General features: G+C 35.8%; 1 protein-coding gene across 1 annotated transcript; it reads left to right on the forward strand.

Moving 5' to 3' along the window:
- The first annotated feature begins 2,911 nt into the window (after nt 1-2,911).
- LOC112684140 (troponin C-like) lies at nt 2,912-21,053 on the forward strand. The gene is made up of 6 exons (XM_025555473.1): nt 2,912-3,023; nt 3,184-3,250; nt 3,316-3,459; nt 15,474-15,599; nt 15,695-15,826; nt 20,901-21,053. The coding sequence occupies exons 1-6, from the start codon at nt 3,021-3,023 to the stop codon at nt 20,924-20,926; spliced, it is 498 nt and encodes a 165-aa protein (XP_025411258.1). The 5' UTR covers nt 2,912-3,020; the 3' UTR covers nt 20,927-21,053.
- Nucleotides 21,054-21,605: the final 552 nt, after the last annotated feature.

The raw sequence follows: 21,605 nt of genomic DNA on the forward strand, positions 1-21,605 counted from the left end.
GTTTCTTTCGACGACTGGACCTTTTACCGAATATTTGCAGTCACAGGGACCACAACAATTACAATCACACCGTGTCAAATATAATGAAGATATCATCACTCACTCTTAAGTAGTGGTGTATACATAACTTATATATGGGGGAGATCATTATTATTTTTTTTTTTTTACGTTTCTAACGCCCTCACGTTAAGAACATTATTTTATAACATTTAAGAAAAAACCTAGGGGGTCTGACCTCTACATCCTCCCCTTATATATACTACTGTTCCTGAGTGTAACTATAGTTGCTATAACTAGCTAACTATAGAAACTTCTTGTCCAAATAAGCATGCATAGAGATAATCTACTGGAGCTACTGGAAAATGTTCCACATTTCAAACTATCTATAAGTATCCTATTTCACAAGAATTTGAAACTTTATGTATCCGATATGTATTATACATTTACATACATTTGTAATGCCATATAAATCTCCGTCTTAACAACCGACTTCAATAAATTCAACGCACCATAATAACGCACCAGAGACATCTTATTCACTTATCTATAGCTTAATAACGAATAATTGTTTCACCATTATTATATTCTAACTTTTTATCAATAAAATTTAACTATCAGTTTGTTGTTGTTTTTGCTGTATTATTTTTACACATTATTTTTTTCCATCAAGTTATCATTGCAACATATGCGTTAATATGGGATTAGAAATCGATATAAAATACCCGTTTAGCGTTGACGTATCTTCTAGAAAGGTTGACTAGAAACATTCGAAAAACTCCCCAACCGGTATTAAATACAATGCACGCGTACTATGCAATCATTATAATGCTGACCGATACAGGTGTAGATAAAAAGTTTTCAGAGGTTCTTGTCCTCGGAATCCCCACTGAGATTTCGTTAAAAACCCAGGGCGATCGTTTGTACTCGATTTGTACAGGATTGTACCACAAAATTCATTGTTTGTACCAAAAGCCTTAAAAAGTTACGAATGTTATAAGTTGGGGTGCTAGCATCCCCTCTTTGAGCGTTAATATAAAAAAAATCGGGCAAAATATGACTCTTTTACGACTCAAGAAATGCACTTGTAACGCAACACTTATCGTGTTCATAGTGATTTTTTTTGATTTTTGTAAATTCCAAAAATGAAATCGACAAAAATTAAGACGGTACCTACATACTATGCAGTATTACACCAGAGGTTATTTGTAAGTACTCACTATTAGGGCGGTTTTAAAACATTTTTTTGTGTACATTTTGGTTAAATGAATTAAAATTTAGTAGGCATACCAGTACATTTTTGGACATATTTAGAGATGCATAATTGTACGTTTTAGCGTTGAAATAGTTTTAATTTAATTCAAGGTAAGTCAGAACAATTTTTTCGAGATAGGTTGGGTGGTTGAAATTAATCTGATCCGGTGAAATGTAAACGTTCAAGCCGCCTCTGTATTGAACACTCATGTACTTGTAAAATTGTTTATCGTCGGTGGAGGTTCAAAATATAGTATAATTGTATAAATATTTATATAAATGTAAAATGAATAAATGTAAATACATAAATGTATAATTATTCGCTCAATAAACATAGATTTATATAAATAATTAATAAATCAACATATATAAGGCACCGAAAACTATCGGGCCGGCACTGATCGTAACGTATAATACCAACGAGATGACGTCCCCCTGTGCAATAATGTGTACTATAAACATACAAGGTATGTTTCCATATAATATGCAACATTAATTTGAATGTTGAATTTGCGTTAATGTGATGTCCCTGATACTGCTAATGTCCGGTGTTTGCAACCTAATCATCAACGTTTTAAATCTGTTAATTTCTAACATACCTGCAACTGCAATATAATGTTTATAACAAAAAGTTATATTTGGGTTAGATTGTAAACATAGTTAGAACGTCATATTTAAACAATGAAACCTACTAATAATTGGAAAACAATTATAATAAAATACCACAACTCGTATGAGGGTATCGAACTTCGAACACCGACATATCTACCTAGACGGGTCTCTAAATCATACGCGTTTACTACCTATCGGCTATCCTAATCATATTGACATTAGGTTTATAATGGACGATATTTAAAGTGAATGGAAATCGATGGTTTTCTGTCTTTACTACCATACGAGCACATTATGTATGACAAAATAAGTAACTGATTTTTAACTGATTTTTAAGTTTAGTTACTTTTATTTTTTAATCAACATAAGACATGTAGTCTAAAACTGTCTTATGACGTGACACATCAAATAGTATGCATACGGACATTACTCTTATGAATAATTGATTTGATACCCCTTGTATATTTAAATATATTAGCTTATGGGTAAAACCAATAGAGTGTATTTTTATAGAGTGCAAAACTATTTATTTTAAAATAGTATATTTTTTTTTTTTTTTGTGAAAAACTGAAACATCGATATTATTTTGCTGGTACGTATTACAAATCACAATAATGTAACAACCCTGTGACATATAATTTATAACATTGTAGGTCTGTACTATCATATAATGCCTAGTTATATCGCCGGGATGAGTGTTAAATGTTTGTTTTATTTAGACAGAATAGATACATTGTATACATATTAAAAAGTTACGTTGATTGTACTATGTAATATGTTTGTTTCTGGGATGTGTTGAAACATCCAGTGCACACTGGGGTACGTCATCCAAATGACCAAATCCTAATAACCGAATGGTTCACCGGATGCGTTGAAAAAATGAAAAAAATAAAAACAATTGTTTTACCCTCCTTCCTTTCCCGGGTCTTTCGCGATTGAAAACTCGCGAGAAGAATGTCGTGCATACGACGTTTTATAATTGGCCTAGTGGCATTTGAATCCGTCGAAATGCGCACAGATCGGCATTATAAATAAACGCGCGTCGGACCGCAACACGCCATTATCGAACCCGAAGCCTTTCAGTATACCGCTCCGAACCGCTCCGTTGGCGTTCAATTTTCTCGTACGAACCGCGCAGAGCCGAGCAAAATCCGATCATGGTAAGCGTTTCAATATTCGGATTCACCCCGACGCACGTCCCGCGACCAATGCCCGATCGCACGACCCCGTACCGCCCGCGGGATTTCGTTTTCGGCGGACCGCGACGGGATAAATACTAAATAAATACGATTCGTAACCGCCGAATGTTGTTGTTCACAGTCGTGGATGGACCCGCCTCCGCAAGACTACTCCGAGAGCATTACGCTGAGCAAAGATCAGCTAAAAGGTACGGACGGTTTCTGGAATCACATCGTTCTTCAACGCTTCTTCGTCACTTGTTTGATATTTTAGTGTTGAGGAAAGCTTTCGATGCGTTCGACACGGAGAAATGCGGCAAAATCACGTGCGACAACATCAACGTGATTTTGGACATGTTGGGCCATGCCACCGACACCGAGACCGTGAGAAAAATCGTCTCAGAAATCGATCATCAAGGTACGACCGCGGGTTATTAATGTGTAGGGTAAAGGTAAAGGAGGTGAGATGGGAAAAATCCTACTTCGGTTCTTTTCGCGTCTTTATATCATATCCGACATAATTCCTTTCACGTCGTTTTAGATTCCGACCGAAACGAGGATTTTCTTAATCGTACTGTGTAATTTTATTTTATTCTTATTTTTTAAACTATTCGGCTTAAAAATTAAAATATGCCCGTACAAACAACATAATATATGACATAATAACGAAATATAAAATCGTGATCGTCATAATATTTCATGTGCTGTACGTGAAAATAATTATAGCTACGAGGATCAATTAATAATGATAAATTATAGAGTAATAAAGATACACACCTGCGTGATATCGTAAATAATTATATGAGGCTATTAATGAAGTCAATTTGAACAGAAATTTAAATAACATTCAAGGTTCGTCAAAAGAATTATTAATGTTATTGTTCGGAGCATTAATGATATTGAAATCATAAACAACGGGTTTGGTCTTAAAATGTTATGGATTTATTAAGCATGAGCATAACTAAGGAGATGTGGTTTTTTTGGAAGAAAAACAATGTATTCAAGATGGAAATTAATGGGTTAATGCGAGTGCTTAGTTATAATGCAAACTGATATAAAATATTAGAAACAGATGTAGTTCAATTGTGTTTGACTTGCCTTTGGTATTTTTTTTATTTTTTTTTAATAGGACGTTAAAACTTGTATTTTACGATGCGTACGTCAAAACTAATCTTATAATTTTAAAGAAACCCCATTTCGCATTTTCACTCTACAACACGTTTTTAAATCGGAAAACGTTACGAGTTAAGTACATACACAGAGTTATTTTTTCGAATCTTTCAAAACTGTTCTGAAACAAAAAAAATAAAAAAAAAATTGAACGCGTTCTTTCCGAACACTGGTCGCTGTACGTAGAGCGTTATTTTTAATGTTCACAAGATTTTGTTTCGTCAAAAACGTCGTTGTCAGCGCGTAATAGTTATTTGAAAACAACACACAGTTCCGTTTCATTCGGAATCTAAAAAACAAAACAAAAAAACGATTGATCAGTCGGCATTATCAATCGGATCGAATTATTATTACTATTGCTACTGTTAAAGTTGCATAATTTATTAAAATCGGATAACGGAACGCGCGCGCGCGCGCCAGACCTTCGGGACGTCGAGTGCGTGTCAACACATACGCGTACAGGGGGCGGCCTCCCAGCGAAAATACCGAAACGAGCCGTATTATTATATTATACACGCACGCTGTATTATAAATGCGCTCGCGTTGCTCAATCCTTACGTCCATAACAACCAGACCGTCGTTGATCTAATTAATTTATCGTCGGACTTAATTAGTCCCCGCGTGCTCGTGCAAAACAACGCACTAGAAACGTTATGATAATAATAATTACCGGTCGGTCATTCGAACCGATCTGCCGTTCGATTACGACGATCGTATCCGCGCGCTGTAATTAATTACTAATCGATGTAAACTAATATATGCTCGGACGTTGTCCCGGAGAACTTAAGTCGTTGTACGGTTTAACGTTTACCGCGACAACGTAATAAGCGAAGTAGAAGCACACACAAATATGATTGAACGACGAAGACACGTCATTCTGTCGGTTGTAAACGATGGCAATATTCGTTCGAAGGGGGTGCACAAATTACTGTATGCTATCTTGGAATCACAAAGCTGATCTCTCCCCCCACCCTCCGAAAAACTGATACGTTACTGATACGTAACGCGAAAAATGTTCTGATCAGGTAACATTTTGTATTAGGAAGAAGTCGAGACGGCATAGTAGTCTCACGTATTTTAGTGGTACACGACATAATGACGGATATTTAACTTTTTCCTATTTCGTTCCGCTGGGGTGATGAATCCGGCGACAAGCCCGCTCGGCAGTCGATTCATTAATGTGTTCTAAGCGCACCAGGTATTATTAATAATTTCGAGTAATCGGACTCCGATAGAACCTCGAAACAAACAAACACAACTACGGAGCAATCGAATTAAAGTATTGCGGTCGTCCGACGGTTTGCGATTTCGAGATTGACGTTTTTCGATTTTTCTCGATCCTTAGCGCGTTCCCGCTGGCCAACCGCGACCGTACGTACGATGCGATTGAATAATATGATAAACGATATAAATTAATCATGGATCGCGCAGGATCCCAGTGCACCGCTGTGAACGGCGTCCACAAAGAATATTGTGCATAATTGATTAATGATAAACAGTTACTCACATATTAATGCGAGCGTGCCACACGAATACGATTCTCATTGGGACACATACATATACATACACCTACACACACACTGGTACACACTATACATCTACATGTATAGAGTAAAACCTCTCTATAACGGACCCTCTATTAAACGAAATTCTCCTTTTAACGGAAAATAATGTTTTTTTTGTCAGTTCTTAGTTTTAGTTGTTATGATCTTACTGTATAAATTTACGTTGTACGATGTATTTGTCTAAAATTTAATTTTTTTAACGCATACATGCATACAGTCTTAAACAATTTTTTCTACCTCTTTATGACGGAAAACTCTTTATAACGGAAATGTTTAGTCCCAAACGATTCCGTTACAGAGAGGTCTTACTGTATATATAGTATACGCGTTTAAGTGCACTTAAATGTTAAAATGCAAGTTCTCGCGCTCGTTTTTCAAAGACCGGAGATTGTACTATGTTATTTTTTTATTTTATTATTATCACTGTTCTATTTGTAATCCGACGATCCTATGCGCATATATATATACATATTATATTACACTGTTTCAGCAACACACAGTGCACAGTAGCCGCACGCCGTGCGACTTTCTCGCGGAAAACGCATACTGTTTACGATTAAAAATAATTATTATTAATGTGTGATCCGATGAAAACTTTAATTAATGTTCAATTATTCATGCACTCGACGGTGCGTACAAGTGCATTCTGTAATAACACGTACCTGTAGTATGCACCGGCAGTGATTGGTGCAGAGAATGCAGTTTTTTCTTCAAACGTTCGATGTATCTGATAGTTAATCGAGATCACGCCATCATCGTACATGTGCAAAGGGTTATAAATACATTAATTAACAATCGTTATGACATCGTTACGAAAGTATCATAGTGGATATTGTTATTATTATACGCGCAGACAATACTCCCAATAGAAAGTTTGTGTGGTAAAAATTAAAACAATACAGGTACGCATAAATTATGTATTGTGCTACATATATCATACCATATACACTATTATTAAACTAAAACAGAATATCTAATGGATATTTTGTTTTCCATTTTTTTCTTTTTAATTAAACAAAACCGTACCGTCGCGTTTCCCCTCTTTCCACAACGAATACCTACATAAGATAAATGTCAGATCGCAACTATGGATTAAAGAACATGGATTGAGCTAATAGTTATTTTTCCTCGTTTTCGTACTTCCGTGTGACTAATATATTAAACCATAGACCTATAAACTATAACTTAGTTTATAGGTCTATGTATTAAACATACTTTGTTTAATATACGTGCGTATAGTCTATGATGAAAATGTTAATATTAATTATTTCGAAATCACACGCGTTCCACGACCTTTGAAATACATACAATATAAACATCTATTTAGGTAAAAGTTATTTTCAACCCATAAATTCAATACAATTACAACTTTATGGAAAATCGGTGTACGCGATTATTACGTATTCAAATACAAACTGCTAGACCGCACGGGTAATCATGTATTATTTATGAAATCGGTTAAAACTATTTTCGAATCGATGCGGCCATCGATCGTATTATTGTATAGGAACATGCAATAACTGTATTACAATAAGTCAAACGGTTAGCGGTCGATATCATAACGTCTGAATATTAGCCAGTAGATACTTCATAGTCGATCAATGCGCTAACTTATTTTTTGTACGGAATATACTTCGCTCGGGGATGAACCTGATTGAATTGAATAAATACGTATTAACAGCCGACACGGAAAAAATATATGTATCATTCACTATACGTCCATCAAACGTTTCGTTGTGCCACGTTCCATTCCACTCGTCTGTCCGTCAGATCATCCGGTTTTAAATTACAGACATACGTACGGGGATTATGATGAAAAATTATTAATTCGAGAAAAAAAATAGTCTCAACTGTCCAATCGCGTTTAATAGATCGTTAAACAGCACACGCGAACCGATGGGGACTCGACGTGATGATATCGAAACACTGTGCACAAGACACATTTTTCAACGTACATACTTGCATGTAAATATACCGCTCAAACCATTATTATTTAACTATTACAAACGTAATTGCCCTTTCATACACACCATTCACGTACTGCACACGTACACACGATAATGTGTGATCCGAATATCGTTTTTGTGCCGAAAAACTAATTCGAAACGCGTATTTACGTTTTGCACCGACTTAGCGAAATGTAACGATTTCGTCCTGGAAACAAGACTCGCAGGAAGAACGATAATCCTTTGACTATACCTGCTGCTGTATTGTATATTATACGGTATAGGCACTACAGTACGGTAACATGACGAAATCTTATGATATTCGAAATTCGAAAGGAAGGTCGACTGGGCAATAGATGAAGGTTCAGATTTCTGCTCGTATATCTATACATGCACACACGTATATAGTCTAAATTAAGCAAGACCTACGAGCATTATTATTTAGACGTTAAGAGCGTGCATTCAGAGTTTTATTATTTTTATTTTCCAGTGATGGATCGCGGAGTAGAAAATATCTGCACACAATGTACACACGTATTGTAGTGTTAATGTAAACCTTAATCGGATTATAGCAGTCATGTAAAGTATTTGGAGTAAATGTATTCAAAATACTTTGTCCGAAATACGCATATTGGGCATTCTATTGAAATTAAATTATTCTGTAACATTTTAAATAGTACATCTAGCGTAGATAGGTAACAAAATATATTTGGTTTTAGAACTCAAATACTTGTGCTCGTACATAGTTTTAGGCTCAACAATTTTATTTTACCTTATAGTTTAGTTAGAAACGTGAACATTTTTAAAAAAAAATCAGTACTATCAGAAACGATTAAAATTAAAACTATTTTCGTTATTGTTTTATATTATTGATTTTCTTTTTTTTTCTTTTATTACTACAAATCTCCAAATTCAAACCGCTTTTGAAACAAAGAACGAGGGTTGACTCATCTCATTGAAATATAACAATAGTTCTATATGTTCAGCGAATCAGGCTAAATAAGGGTGTACAAAGGTATAAGGTGTAGTGACACGTAGTATGCATACGCGAACCACAGAATATATTTAATTTATGTAAAAGTATACATTTCTCGATTTTGTAATTAAATACAATATGAATTTCGAGGGTTTGTACATTTTGTTTGTGTTCACTTTATTCCGATAGAATTTCAAGTGTCTTCAAAAGTGGGCACTTTTATAGCGGATGTATCGTATTTGGAATAACGATTTTCAACGATTTTTGTTAGAGACAGTAATATTGAACCTTTTTTTTAAATAGCTTCGTCGGAATGCTGTACGAACATTAAGATGTATGGGTTGTGATCGATATCGTTCAAGTCTTAGATTTAGATCGATTCGTACCCGTGGTTACTTATGCAGGTACGTATACCGAGTTTACAAATTCGCGCGCACAATTACTACCTACGAATATATAAACAATTGCGTCGGTGAGCTCACACGCGTGCGTGCGCGCGTGTTGACCAAAACGGACCAAGGGCGTCATCGGTAAGTGGAACACAATGGTCCGTTAGCCATCGCACTCTAAATTTTCATATGATAATATAAAAATACTATGTGGACCGATCGGTTTTCGCGATTAATTCGTTCGTACACTCCAAACGAATTATTTTTTCAGTGTTCTTACGGGGGGACCGAAACGTGTACAACATTATGTGCTGTTATACAACTGCGGTCTGGAAACATAACGTTATAAATAAAACGTGTTATGTAATTATTTATCGTGGGTTATCCGTTTTGCAGTAAACGCGTATAATATTGCTCTAATTTCTCATAATCTCTCATCATTGTTTCTGTACGGTTTGTTGTTTTTCGAGCACGTGACGTTCAGTGTCTGCGTCCAGCTCGTCCGACTGGTCTTGTCGAACATTTTTTATCAGCGTTTCAATGTTACGCGTTTTTTTGCGAACTAAATATGTACACTCACGCGAAGTGATACTTTGGTTTTATGTTCAACACACATTGTTCCGCACTGGAAATTGTTTAAAATTGTTTTTAACCTCGGGTCGTTTCTCAACGAGAATTTCTTCAATTAGTTTTTGTTTTTAAAATTTTATTTATTTATTATTTTTTTTTTTTTATCGAAATCATTGGAAATATTTACTTTTTATCTTTTTAAACGGTTAATACCATTTTTAATTTCATGTGCTCGAGAAAAATCTAAAAATCTTTTATCCAACTATATTAGTTGCAAATTTATTTAAAAGGTTTTTCCTATATAAGCTGAGTAAAGTAAAACAGTAGGAGAATATATTTTAAAAATGTTGGTGTACTGCTCTGCTATGATAAACGTTAAACACTCATAAATAATGAATTAGATAGTTCAAATAGTATGAAAATATTATCCTTTACAAACATATAAATCATCGAATAAAATTCCGGTTTGAACAGTTTTCAAGTTCTTCATGTTAGCCCTCCAAGCCATGTTATTATGATGGATAAATTTGTTATTAAAATGACGAGTTTAATAGAAAATCATATTTTCAAAAATCAATAACGACGAGTGGGCGATGATTTAATGTTGTTATAATGAACTCCAAATGATGGATTGGCTAGGAGCAAATCGATTGGGCATAATAGACAACAAAAGTTGAAATAAAAATATATTATGTAACTATAATTATCTAACGAGCGTGTTTGGTTAAATAAATCACCACATTTTAATGTACTAAAAAATTGTCTTCTTTTTCAATACCAAGCAAACTAAACCGTAGAAAAGCAAACATGTACGCACGCGTCCACTCACGTGTACATGATGCACAATTGCATCTATAAGTGCATTTTGAGTGAGCAGTGTACCTACATATAACGCGGTAAAGTAGCCAAACAGTTATATTTGTGTTCTCGGCTGGGAACGAAATCGATGTTTTCGCAGGCTTTGATTAGTAATCCGTACTAAATGATGACCGCGATAACCCAATCGAAAAGTTTTGAACTTTTTTCGGAAAATCCGAAACGACTTGGACAATTTGTTTTAGAACCATCTACCACCTCCCCCATTCAAGGCCGTATCTAGAAATTTTTTTCAGGAGGGGTCCAAAACATGCATATTGTAATTTTATTGAATTTAGATTTTAACTTTTGATATTTGGTTAGAAATAAGACAAAAAAATTTAAACTTCTTTTATTAAAATTAATATCATATTTTTATATGATATTAAGATATAAAATTAAAAGCAGTCAATGATTAATTGGAGTTTAAGTATCATAATTTTTGACTGAAAATATTTATGTTAGTATTAAAAATAAATAATTATTTTAAACATTCGTCAAATATTGAAGAAATTTCGAGGGAACCAGACACCCTGGACCTCACCCCCAGATACGGCCTTGATCCCATCCATCGGGATTCCATCACAACCGCAACACAGACGTCTTTCAATCGCATAGCAGTTATTCGATACATTAATGTGCGGTCAAATCCGTGACCATGTTTAATCACTTAGCCAAACGTATTGTCATACGATGCGTTTGTTCGGATCGGCCGCGCTGATGTGGTTCAACGCGGTATAATTAATGAATATTCGATGCTGCAACCGATTTAGTCCTGATCCCGCGCCGTTACTTGTGTTATCCGTGTGTTAAAAATTAATTATCGATTCGACATACTTTTCGTACACTTGATATATTATATCCTTCTCACAGTAGTTGCGCCACATCGGTGTTGTAACATCACTGCATTTTATATCATACATATGTATATGTGTACGATTATGAATCCGGAAGACCCGTTTCGTGCATGTCTGTGTTTAAAATTTTTGCGTGGCGTCTAATCACGGAAAATGCAATCCTCTCGGCACTGCGATCCTCACCTGGCACGACAATTCGAGATAGGATACACATATTATTAACTATTGCTATGATAAACTTCTCATTATCACCGGCCAGAATACTGAAAATGATCGTAGGACCGCGTAAGATATGAATCTGCCGAAATGTCGATATTATTATTGTTATACCGTCAGTTTTTTTTTTAATTCAACACAATAGAGAAGTTTAATCTGTCTCGCGGCAATGCGGTCTGTCAAGCGAGATCCTGTGTTTAATGAGTATATGGTTTTACATGTACTAAAAAAAAGAATAATTTGTCACGCGGTCCTTCGAAAACGGCGGCCATCTATGGTACGTAACATTAAATCATGTTGTTTTGCGAGTTTTCCATGACATTTTTCAATTCTGTCAAAAAATGTTAATAATGAATTGTATCTTGTTTTTCTTGTTCCTTCCGGATCGAGTTTAATGTCCTTTCAAGATTTTTTTATTTTAAGAGCTTTCGGCATAACCATTATAACTCAACAATAACAATACATTTCACAATTAATTAATTTAACAAATATTTATAAAGTCAATGAGTGGGATTATTAACAATAGTGTGTATATGACGGAGAGATAAGATAGTAGTGAAGTTAGATAAGAATGAAATATTGTGTTATGTTTATACAATTAAGGAGTAAACAAATTCGGATTTAAACTTATTTTTCCCAATACTTTTGACAGTAAAGCTATTAGAAGAGTGATAATGGATTTTAATTCTTGAAAATATTAATAATATCTGGTGGTTGTTCGGTTGAAGGTCGGTGATGTGTGATCTCGGCGTATGATCGTCTTTGATTGTGGACGTCAAAACTTCAGTGATGAGTGGGCAACGCTGGTCTTGGAACGGAGGGAGGAAAAGATTTTTTTTAGCAGATGTATGTATTTAGAACATCCTTTATATGAAGCTGTATGATACCCGGCGAAATTAGTGCATTTGGCAGAAAGATTGTGGTCTTTAGTACACTCCTTAAACAGATGGTCTCCGCCACACTTAAGGAGCACGGAGGAATATGATAACAGTACAACTTAGTATGACCGAACGATTGACATTTATGACATTGAAGTGATCCACGATTTTTTTTTGTGTGGTATTTTAATTGAGACCATTGCATATAGAAGCGAAGAAATCTTAAAAATGTCGACGTTGTTGTTACTTCATTCGAGTTCTACGACAAATAATAGTAAAGGGAAGTTGTTTTTTTATTGTTTGCGATGCGTTCTACTGAATGGCCTAAATCATTCAATGATATCAACGGTGAGTATAGAATGGTGCAGATTCCTGATAACAGCCCTGAATGGACGGTATTCCGGTGGACAATATGTATGACATTCAAGATCTAAAGTTCGTATATATTCGGTTATTTTATTGTAATTTTTGCACCCATTAGGGCGAATGATTAGGAATGATATCGTGGATTTACAGGAAAAACCATTAGTACCCGTGAGGTTTGATAAATTTGTAACAAATAAAGAGTAATTAGTAATATTTTTAATAAAAATAGGAGGAGCTCTCTAGCTAACAACGTGACCTGGTTGTTGGTATAATTTGTATCCTTTTTTTTTGACCAATAAAGATCCTATAACGGGAGGAAGACTGAATACTTCTGGTAAAGAACGATTATCTTCCGAGAGCACTCCATAACTAATAGGTGTAATGAATACTTTATTTTTCTTTATGCTGCTGAGAAGACGAAGCTGATAGGTTTCGTTTAGACGAGTCTTTACTAGACATATTCGCGTTTTGTTCAAAATAACCGTATTACGTAACAATTTCATCGCCCGTATAACGCGCATGGCGTTCAAAGGATGCGATAACGATAATAAACACCATAGTGTGTGTGTGTGTGTGTGTGTGTGTGTGTGTGCGCGCGCACTACGACGGTCGGCACAGTACTGCCTTCCGAGCTTTCCCCGTGATAAATATTACCCGAACCAAATCAGCAACCGTGCATTTGTTTTTCCTTTAATTGTTCAAATATTTATTATTCTAAAACCGAAATCCACCGCTCTCCGCTTCGAATCAAAGAAACGTCGCGACGCAACGATAAAGAGTTTTATACGAGCGACGCGACGGCGTTGTCCGAACAAACGTTGCTTTAAACGGACGTCGACAACACACGTTCGATTCGGTATGGATGACGTGTTCGCGCCGTTAAACGCAAATCGCGCGCGCCGGTGCGTTTAAACGGGAAAACGTCTACTCCGTTCGGTTCCGCACGCAAACGCGCTCCGACGTATACCGATAACGTACTTTCCACGCGCTCGCGCTGTTCCTCGTGCGCGTTTATTTTTTATTTTTATCCTTTCCGACGCCCTACCGTCGCGAAACCGGACGGAATCCGGCCGACAGGACCGCACGAGACTCATTGTCCGAGACGACGTCCGTCACGGGACGCCGTCGCGGACCGTAAAAGCGTGCGCTTTCATCGCGCGCGGGGCAAATCTATCCGCCGGATCTTCATCGCCGATCAGCGAATGATTTAAGAGCTTCCGAGACGTTATGACGCGCACGAAAACGCGATATCGCAATACCAGCAACCGGCGCGGAACGTTGCCGACGGCGAGTACGTCGTACGCGCGCATTGGTAACGTTACGCCGTTGTCGGCGAATCGAAATTTTTATCGGTCGCGCGCGCGCGAACCCGTCCGACTCCACGTTTTAGTTTTCGTAAAAACCATCCGGTCCGTTCCAAAACATTAAATACACCCCCGACACGCACCGGTATCGTTCCGTTCTCGTGCGACGAGCACAATTAACACGTATTTTTTCGCCGTGCGAACGAATCGCGTAACCGTTGAGAGAACAACACGGAACGACCGCACACGGATGGACGCAATGACTCGATTGCAATTAACGAGCGAAATTAAAGCGAAACGACTTCGTTAAAATTACTGCGTACCCACGCTGTATATTGCGGATCGGATGGTCGTTACCCGACCAACGGCCGAATGAACTGTTTTTAAGAAGAGCAACGTTTTCTTCACGATCGTGTATTCGAGTACGTACCCACCGATGATTTGATGGACAGTTCATTTTTATTCCCTTATATTTTCAATATGATTTTTAATCATTTTTTTAATCAAGTTGACGTTTGAAATTCAACCGGAATATAACTTCAATTTTTTTTGTAAAATTAACGTGAAAAAACTCGCGAGGTACACAAAAAAAATTTTAAAACAATAATCGTCTTGTATCCGAATGTATTTTAATCGCAATATTGACTTAACAATTTCAAGTCTTTTTTTTGTACAGTTCGCGTCCAACCTTGCATTAAAAATGTTATGGTTACACGAGATACGTATTGTTACGAGCATTGGCGTTATTCTTCGAAACAATAATGTGTTATTATTATTCATCCTCGTGTGTCAACACAGTTCGTAAGCGTATTTAGTTCATGTTTTTTTTTTAGTGACTCTTTCATCGGAAAATTTCGAAAAGGCAAACGCCACCTTGACACGGAGAAAATAGAACACCGATTGTGTTACACTTTCGAAGAATCACAATGCGCCCGTTATGATACGCATCCCACGTGCCTCTCACCCCCCCTTACGTCGATAATTTTGATTCGTGTGACGATATTGAGGAATGTGCGCACGCATAACGTTCCGGTGACCCTACGCACTGCACAATGACGGTGACCACCCAAAGCACACGTAATCGCTACACGTAACATCCAGAACCCATTGTCGGCCAAATTAATCGCAACGGGCGGCCTTGCGCGACGGAATAACATCTAAACGAGCGCAAACATTTGTGCCGCCGAAACCGATCGAAACCGGTCGATCGTCGGGAGACGATTTTTTTTTATTTCCCAGCTCTCCTAATTTTGCACGGATCCCGAAAGTTGCGTTTCGTCGCGCACCAGTACGCGTCGTTCGCACGCGTGATTTCCACCCGAACGTTTCTCATGTTCCAGGTACCGGCACGCTGTCGTTCGACGACTTCTGCACGTTGGCGGCGAAGTTCATGACCGAAGAGGAAGAGGATTCGGAAGCGATCAAAACCGAACTCAGAGAAGCGTTCAGGCTCTACGACAAAGAAGGTAGTGCACGCGAAACGGAAAAGAAAAATTACGCGCCGCATGATTATCAGAACGCGTATGAATCTCCCGAATCCTTTTTCGTTTTTGTTCCGCAGGAAACGGTTACATAACGACCGAAGTGTTAAGAGAAATACTGTCCGAGCTCGACAATAACATGTCCTACGAGGAACTGGACCAGATGATCGACGAGATCGACGCCGACGGATCCGGCACCGTAGACTTTGACGGTAAGCCGACGCGTGCTCCTCCCCCGGGATCGGGTTGTAATGTTCGTCGGGGATTTTGTGGATTTTTGTGTGACGTTCGCGCACCGGCCAAGACTAACGCGATAGCAGATAAAGCATTTCGCGCAAACATTGATCATAAAACTAGTGTTTGAATGAAAGTTTTTGTGTCCGACGGACGGAACGCGAACACGTAACAATAACGTACGTGACTGGCGGGCGGTAAAAGGTCGGTTTTGGCCGAAAAGTGAAATACCGTGAACACCTGTTTGTTGCGCAAAATGATGTTTTTTTAAGTGATCAGGATTTCACGTGACTCGCATGAACTCAGAAAACACGGAAACATACACGTTCGTGACATCTTAGGAAACGTTCAGAATCGTTTACAATTTAATACAAACCGCCGACGACGGCAATCACTGATCACGGTTGTTCCGATCGGTAAACCAGCGTTGTCGGCCTGTGGGATCCGCGTCACGATAGAAATACAATATCGTTTTTCGAAACGTCCGAGTGGTGATCCAACGACGACGACGCGAAAGATTGATTAACAACAATGATAAATAGGGCTCGGAAGTTGATGCTCTTTTTTTTTTGGAAACTTTTTAGACGATGCTCTCTTAGCCACAAATGTGTTTTATTAGCATGTGAATTTGAATAACTATATTTTATTTATTTATTTATTTTTTTTTTTTTTGCATTTTTTGGTGTTAATTAATTTTAAGTAATTTTTTGACATTTGTATGTAGTTTTCCCACGTTCTTAGTCATTTTTGCTTATTTCAACCTAGTTCACTCCATATCGTTTCTTGTCGACCATTATGTCAATAACTTAAGACTTGTCCGATTCTATCTCGCCGATTACATTCGTCATTGTCGTGTTGTAATAAATAATACCTATTGTATCTAAATTTTATTATTTTTTTGTAAAATTTGAAAATTAAAACGCCGGTTAGGTGAGAAGTTTTTCCAAGTGTAAATATTTATAAACAGATAATCATCGTTCATTTACTTTTGATAACATCAAATACGCTCTAATTGTACTATAAAATGATTTTGATTTTTGCGCAGTTTGTAAGCTTTGATAAATGTGTAATACAAATATTTGTAATTTTTAAACATCATATTTTATGGATATTTGTGGTTATTTTTATGTCATATTTTTAGTAATTTATAAGTTTTGATAAATTTATACAGAATGTTATAGTAAAGTATTTAAAAAAAAAATGCATTTAATTTAATTAAAAACAAATATTGATCATTTTTTTAAGGACAGTTTATGTCATTTTTATGCCATATTTCCATATTATTTAGGTCATTTTTAATGTTTTAAGGTCATCAACTTCCGAGCCTCAATGATAACACTATCATACTATTTATTATAATCGTATAGATAAACCATAATCAGTAACTGGTAGTTGAGTAATTTATGATGGCGGGGGAGAGGGAAACAAAAACTGTATCTATTGCAACGTAATTCATTCAATACTGATGCGCCTATCGTCCTGTGTTATAATATTGTGTACGAGCCCCACCACAATCATTAGGCGTACTCAGACCTGTACTTACTTCAAGGGGCGCCTTCAATAATTTTGGGCCTTAGGGCAAAATGTGTAGGTACATAATGTATCAGCAATTAATAAACTATAACATAACTTATAATAATCATAATTATAAGCTTATGATAAACATAACTCTACATTTTTATTTAACATTACAGTAAATTGGTCCTAATAAAAGTGTTTTCATCGAATTTCGTGTATTTTTTTCGGACAGTTTCAACTGTTAATGATTTGCACTTTTGTATTCAACCGCAGTCGTTATACTATCGTAATGGGTTTCCGAACGATAGTTTAGAACATTTTGTTTTAATTTTTTTATTAAGAAAAATCATTATTTTCGTAACGAATATTTTAGAATAAATCGCAATTCAATTTGAGCAACATCAGTTAAAATACGGGTCCTTTACTCTTAGACTCAAACCTTAGGCACCCATTTATTTCACTTTGGAGGGTGCCCGGGCACACCCGGTGCGCCCTTGACCGCGCAACGTTTGTTTTCGCTGCGTCGTTTCAATGTAATTTTATTATTACCGTTAGCGGTCGAGTCTGGGGACATTGTATTACTGTAGCGGTTGTGAAATTATTGTAAGTTTTTGGCTCGGGGCGACGCGCGTCTTGTCTGCGTGGTCCACGCGAAACGGTAATAACAGTAACCTTGCTCACTTAAAATCCCATCCCACGGGGCGAAACAAAGGCTTAAAACGTTGTTGGGTAACCCGATCGTGGCCGAATCGTTGTTGACTGAAAGTTTACTGAAATCAACAACCTTACACGCATTCGTAAACCCGTTTACTCATTTCAATTGTTTTCTACACTGTCGAACTTCAATCAAACGAATTTCTATTTGACAAAATCCCTTAAATATGATGATTTTTTTTTTTTTGTAAAAACTAAAAATTCAAATAATCAAACAAAAAAAAAATTAATTTCAAATATTATTTTAGAATAAATTTCGAATCATTTGCAATTTATGAAGTACAACTGCACTCGTAATAATATTGTGTAAAACAATACGTATGATTAATATGTAATATACCAATACATTATTATGTAGTATGCATAGATTTCGTACAGTAAAATGTTTTTCAATTGAAAACAAATTGTACTTCTTCTAAACGAATCAACAAACCATCATCAAGTCCGTAGATAAAATATAGAGGTTCAGCTGTGACTAGATGTAGGAATGGAGAAAGAAAATAAATAATACAGTGCTTTTTTACGTTTCAAACGTACAGGTGCCAACGAGGTGGTATCGTAGTGTTGTTTAGTATAAGACTTCCAACTGATCCCAGTCGATGGAACTAGTGGAGTCGACAGTGACCGGCATCGTAATAATAAATGTTTAATACAATTTCCCGAGAACGAAAATAAACGCAATAAGAGTTTGCAAAAGAACTTGTCTCGCACGAATAAAGTCCGTTGATCGACTGACGATGGTAAAATATAAAACATATACTCGTATATACCATAAATGTAATATTATTGACGTAGCTTCGGAAACGATCAGCAAATATTATTACTATCGCAGATTTCTCGTCCATTTGTACGACTCGTTTTTACAACTCATTATAGGTATTTATTGTTCATCGTAGAATCACTTTATCCCGCACACGATAGTCGTAATAAAATACTATATCGCTGCTACTCGTGTAAAGTCTAATCCCGATTCCCGTCTCTCGGATTTCTGACTGCGTTTCGTTTCATCTCGTTTGAACGCGACGTACTGCTGTTGTGTTCCCTCTTAAAATTGTTCGTTCTCCACACCCACCACCACCACCACCACCACCACCCTCAACCCTACAAACTTAAACGATAGAAACGCGAAACGTTATTTCGAGCGATGTTCGGATGGCTAACGTTGCGATCACTTCGGATTGTTCGGCGTTAAACATTCAGAGACGTCGCAACACGAATGTTTGCTATCGATGATATTATCACGCGAGTGATACGGTAGAAAACCGCGTTCACGCAAAACGATCGTCTCGTTTACAGTATTACTGTTTTTGCCGCGTGTACGACGTTTGTAGAACCTCCAAAAAGCGTGGTTTTCCAGAACGTTTCATTGGCGAGTTCATATTTTCGTTCCTATACGCGTGTCCGATTCGCGAGTCGCTCAACATTGAGTTTCAAAAGTCTTCTCGTCCCGGCTCCACCGTGGTTTAATAAAATAACGGTAATCCCTGAAACCGTACGGTACGCGTTCTGAAAACGCGTTATTTTTCGATGGGATCAATTTTTTTTTCTTCCGTTTAAAATACGACGCGTGCCCGAATATGTTATGTTCACAATTGTATGATTTATACATCGTTAATTTAAAGGCGGACTCATTGCTATAAATTAGTTTAAACACTTTATAGCGCTTTATTTGCCGCCACGGTTCAAACCGAGCGTACGTGCAGGTTCGTACATTTTAACGTCGTTTATATTCATATAACATTGGAAAATTGTCAAATATTATAATGTAATTGGTTTTTTACCTTTAACGCTTTAATGCACTGTCATCACTAAGAATAATAAATTTAAATTTATCTTAACTTGTTGTCAACGTGAACTATACTGTACAATTTGCCAAAGTTCTAGTCCTTTTTTTATTTACGTAACGTGTTTTTATTGATCATACATTTTCTGTGTGAAATATGTTGAATATATTGGCATTCTTTTGTAATATGCAAATATACAAGTTGACAAACTATTATTAAATCAATAAAAATAAATATATTTAATTCCAAATCACCAGTACATTAGAAACACACTTAAAAGAAATATTTAGTATTTTATAAACAAATTATGGCATAATAAACGATTTAACTAAACTATATGTAGAATAGCTTTTATGTAAATCTGAAGTTCTAATTTACAAAAATAAATAAACGAAAATACTTATAATTCAACATATCATTTAAATTGTATTTTAAATGTACCCACTCAAATCATGAAAAATATATTACGTCATAAAATTTCAATAACAAATGTGAATGAAAACAATCCACTTTGATGTAAAAAATATATTAAAAATAACTTATTATTATAATTATTTAGTATTTATTTTTATGTCAAAGAGTTAATTTGTTTAAAAATCACATTTCAAACTAAAAAGTATTAAGATATGTTATTATTATGTATGGTATTAATATTTTGATTTAAAATGTAACAAATATTTTTTTATGAAAAAATGACCAAATCAAAATGTTATTCAAGCGTGCAATCGACGAATGAATGCTAAACAGTATTGCTTCTTACGTTACGAATAGAAAAATGTACAAAGTTCAACGTGATCGATATTATTATAGAATATAATAGAATCAATGCCGTTATTTGTGGAGCGAGTCATCTCTTGTTGTTCTTAATTCGTATGACACCAAAACAAATACTGAACCTGCAGATGATCTGTTAGAACTTATTTAGACAACTAAAGCAACACTACAGTAGCAATAACAACTCTTTGCTGTTTTTTTGCACACAATATTAAAATATTCTGATCTTAATACTAACTGTTGTTTGCAATTTTGTTTTCAGAATTTATGGAGGTTATGACCGGTTAACTGAAATATTGCTGAAAAGGAAAATATACATAACAATCAAACGAACTTTGAACAATATTTGACAATATCTTTATTTATATTTTTTTTTCCAATGCTCAATAATTTAGTACAAACGTTTTACATTTGACACACGCAGTCGCTGTCTGTTTAATGCACTATTAGAATAATCTAACACATGCAATATCAATAAAATATTATGTAATATTTACTTATCTGATTAGTGATTTCGTTTCCATGAACTGTTATTATTGTTTTTTCCTTGTACCAAAAAAAGATTTACCTCATGTACCTACTAAATGCGTATGAGAATACATAAAAAAAAAAAAAATAATAATATACCGTTACACGTTTTCGGATCGAATTTTAATTCACACAAAACTATGGTTATTTCGAAATAAAAACTGCACTACTATAGTCGTGCGAGAGATAATATAATAATCGTTAATGCTCGACAATTATTGTAATAAACGAATAGGAATAATAATAAAAAATTTTGGAGTTGTCACAAAAACTCGAATAATTTGACACGAATTTTTGACGAAATTATGTATACATATATATATATACTCATGGCTCGCGAAAAATGTTGTATTCAAATGGTCATTATAAGAATACAAAGGAAAAACTTAAATTATTCTTTAATATAATAATACCAAAATGATTCAAGGACGGCGTTGAT

Source organism: Sipha flava, unplaced genomic scaffold, assembly GCF_003268045.1.
Source record: "Sipha flava isolate LNK unplaced genomic scaffold, YSA_version1 241_pilon_pilon, whole genome shotgun sequence".
Classification (NCBI taxonomy): domain Eukaryota; kingdom Metazoa; phylum Arthropoda; class Insecta; order Hemiptera; family Aphididae; genus Sipha; species Sipha flava.